This window comes from Chanodichthys erythropterus, chromosome 19, assembly GCF_024489055.1.
Source record: "Chanodichthys erythropterus isolate Z2021 chromosome 19, ASM2448905v1, whole genome shotgun sequence".
Lineage (NCBI taxonomy): Eukaryota > Metazoa > Chordata > Actinopteri > Cypriniformes > Xenocyprididae > Chanodichthys > Chanodichthys erythropterus.
Genome location: NC_090239.1, coordinates 27,581,227 through 27,584,541, shown reverse-complemented (window position 1 = coordinate 27,584,541; position 3,315 = coordinate 27,581,227). Strand labels below are relative to the sequence as shown.

Below are 3,315 nucleotides of genomic sequence, written 5' to 3'. Positions count from 1 at the left end.
TACCCAAGGTCCCTACTCATGTCCCAGGGCCTATTGTACTACAGGCCTTTTGTCCTCCACCTTTCACAAATGAGGATCAGGAAAAACTAAATCTGCTCTGCCCAGTGAGGGCTTTAGACACCTATGTCCACAGAGCTGCCCTGTGGTGAAAAACAGAACAATTGTTTGTATGTTACGGGTCACCTAACAAGGGAGGTCCCGCGTCTAAGCAGAGAATGAGCAAATGGGTGGTCGAGGCCATCTCTCTTGCGTATAAGTCATCCGGACAGCCCTCGCCTTTGGCTCTCCGGGCACATTCTACCAGGGGTATGGCTGCCTCAAAGGCTCTGATTTCGGGGGTTCCCCTCAAATGATATCTGTGATGCTGCTGGGTGGTCATCTCAGCATTCCTTCGTTAGGTTCTACAACCTTGACTTGGACTCCACTCCAGGGTCCTCATTACTGTCATCCTGAAAGATAATACAGACAGGCATTTGGTCTTATGGCCTAGTTGGGATTGCGTTCCCAAAGCGAATACGCAGTGTCAATGTTCCCATGAAAGGGAACGTCTCGGGTTACGTCTGTAACCCCGGTTCCCTGAACAAGGGAACGAGACGCTGCGTAGCTTAGCCATACTCCCTGCACGCCTGTGAGCGCTTGCTTCATCCGTATCAGAAGCTAGCTTTCTTTGTTCTCAGGGGTGCTTTATAGTTTCCTGGTCCGTGACGGCATCCGCTCTACACTATTGGTTCGATTACACGAGTGCTTCAAGACGTAATCACGCAGAGGCATTCCCAAAGCGAATACGCAGCGTCTCATTCCCTTATTCCTTATTCGTTTTTTTTTTTTTTTTTTTTTTTTTTTACTGTAACTGTATATACAGTAAATTCTTCTGTTGTTTTGTATGTATACCACTGTATGTGCAACTTTGAGTTGGTTGGGATGTGCACTGTACATTGTTTTTGTTGGAAAAATAAAATATATTTGTTACCGTGTATTTATGTTTTCTGACTATAAAAACTAATATATATATATATATATATATATATATATATATATATATATATATATATATATATATATACTACAAATATTTTACAACACACTTATGTATGTACTGTCTGTAGTAAGTGTAACACTGAACCAAATAAAGACCAAAGTCATTATGATGAATGATGGAGAAGTGTTTTCCATTCATCATAGTGTTTTACATAGAGCACATCAGTGTTCAACTGGTTCTTATAAATGTCTATTCATATGATGTTTTCTGTGTGTCATTTGAAAACAAAATACCATTTTGAGAAGAAAGAAAGAGTATGAGGCATGCTTTCAGAAAATATATGTAAACAATCAAGAAAAACTGTATCCTTATTTTGAAGAATATAACATACAAGAAGAAAAAAGAGCTGCAATTAGTGTCTCCCATGTAAATCTATCTAATACTGTAACATTTCAGTAAGTCTAGTCATTGATGATTTTCCCCCTCCCCTTTCTGTCAAATACCCCCTGTAGTACCTCTGCATAGGGGTACATGTACCCCAGGTTTGGGACCACTGGAGTAGTGGCCAGTATTATACTGAACTTTTGGAGAACATAGAACATTCCTATGTAATTGTCTGTAATGTAGTGTATGACTCTTCTGTATGACTCATTTGATGTTTTCTTTTTTTACGCTATTGTAGAGAATAATGGCATTGGAAGGAAACGAGCCAGTGAAGAACTGTTAGTTGTGAAACTCCAGCTTTATTTACAACACTGTAGGCTGCATATAATTTGCATTGTTTTTTGTTTGTGTGTTTATATTACAGTATATTATGCTGTATACATTTTCTTTTTACTCTGATGTATGGAAGTTACTTTATGTGTGTGAATGATAATGGTTACAATTTCCTTGGCAGTATGAGTGCAATGTGTGATTTCAAACCTTGGAGGCTACTCTTACCATGAAATCCTATTTCTTTTTTTCAGTTTTATACACAATTGCATTCTGTTAGCTAGACAAAAAAACAGTACAGTAACCATTGTCAATGAAGGACTGGAAAGGTGGACATGAGGGATATTTCAATGGTCCTCTGCCATAGTGACAAAACATCTAAACATTTTGACTTGCAGTGCTTACACAATGCCAAAGGGACGAAGCATTTTGGGGGCTCTGACTGTTTAAATGAGAAGGAAATTTAGTTTTGACACATGAGTGAACTGTTTTCGGAGAGGTATGAGCTTTTGCAGGTGAACCATGGTGTTGTGCCGAACCATCCACGTTACTTTGGCAAAAGCACCAAAAGGGTTGAGAATGTCCGGTCTGTTTCAAGAAATGAGCCCAAGCAATTGAGAAGGATCTTTGCCATTTCCGTGGCACTGACTCTTTATATGGGAAAGGAATTTAGTTTTGAAGCATGAGTGAACAGTTTTGGGAGAGATATGAGCTTTTGCAAGTGAGCTATAGTGTTGTGCTGAACTGTAAAACTATTTTGCCAAATGATCTTAATTATTCTGTAATTTCTGTTTCAAGAAATGAGCCAAACCAATGGAGAAAAACTGTAATACATGTGAAAGAAGGGAAATAGTGATGTCCACAGTAACTGAACTCAAATAAAGGACCTAACACACTTTGATAGCTGTATTGTGGCCTCTTGTGGCCATGCCAAGACATTCATTATATTTTTGTCTCTGTTTAAAGGGATAGAATAAAATAATAAAATTTTGTCATCAGTGTCATCATTACTGAAGAATGTTGAGATTGTTCTTTCCTATACAGTTACAGTTTTTCTCAGTCGCTTTGGTACATTTCTCACATCACTATTTACATTTGCACAACAGTTAATGCAGTTCTCAAAACAATTAGTACAACTGCAAAACCTAGTTGATAAGCTGCAAAAGCGTGTCACTTGCTCAAAATGCATAGGTCATTCCTCAAAAGCAAGTATTCATGTCAATGAAAGTGTCAGTGTCATCAAGATGAAAAGTCCTGACACCATTGTTTCTGAACAAGATAGTCAAATGGCTTTGTCATGTTTTCATTATGACAATTTACTCTGTCAATGTTTTCCAATGCAAAAAAGTCAGATCTTGGTGACACTACCTGGAAATGCTCAAGACAGCACTATATACTATTTGCACAGCCATTTGAAAAATACAGTTACTGTATTTAGTGAGGTAACTGAGTACAAGACACTGAATATATGTTTCACATTTTTACTGCATATGCTCTTTGCAATTCTAATTTGTTCACAGCATTGTGCAAAAGAAAAAATACACCCTTATTTGCAACAAACATAAACTCCCTTTGGGTAGAGCTGTGCACAACTGTAAACAATATTGCAGTACATATAGCAA

General features: G+C 38.0%; 1 protein-coding gene across 1 annotated transcript in view; it reads left to right on the top strand.

Moving 5' to 3' along the window:
* The first annotated feature begins 2,169 nt into the window (after positions 1-2,169).
* The window catches only part of abi3b (ABI family, member 3b), a 10,976-nt gene continuing 9,830 nt past the window's right edge, over positions 2,170-3,315 (top strand). Inside the window, exon 1 of the mRNA XM_067369091.1 lies at positions 2,170-2,279. Within this exon, the coding sequence (XP_067225192.1) occupies positions 2,170-2,279 (110 nt within the window). The remainder of the gene's footprint in view (positions 2,280-3,315) is intronic.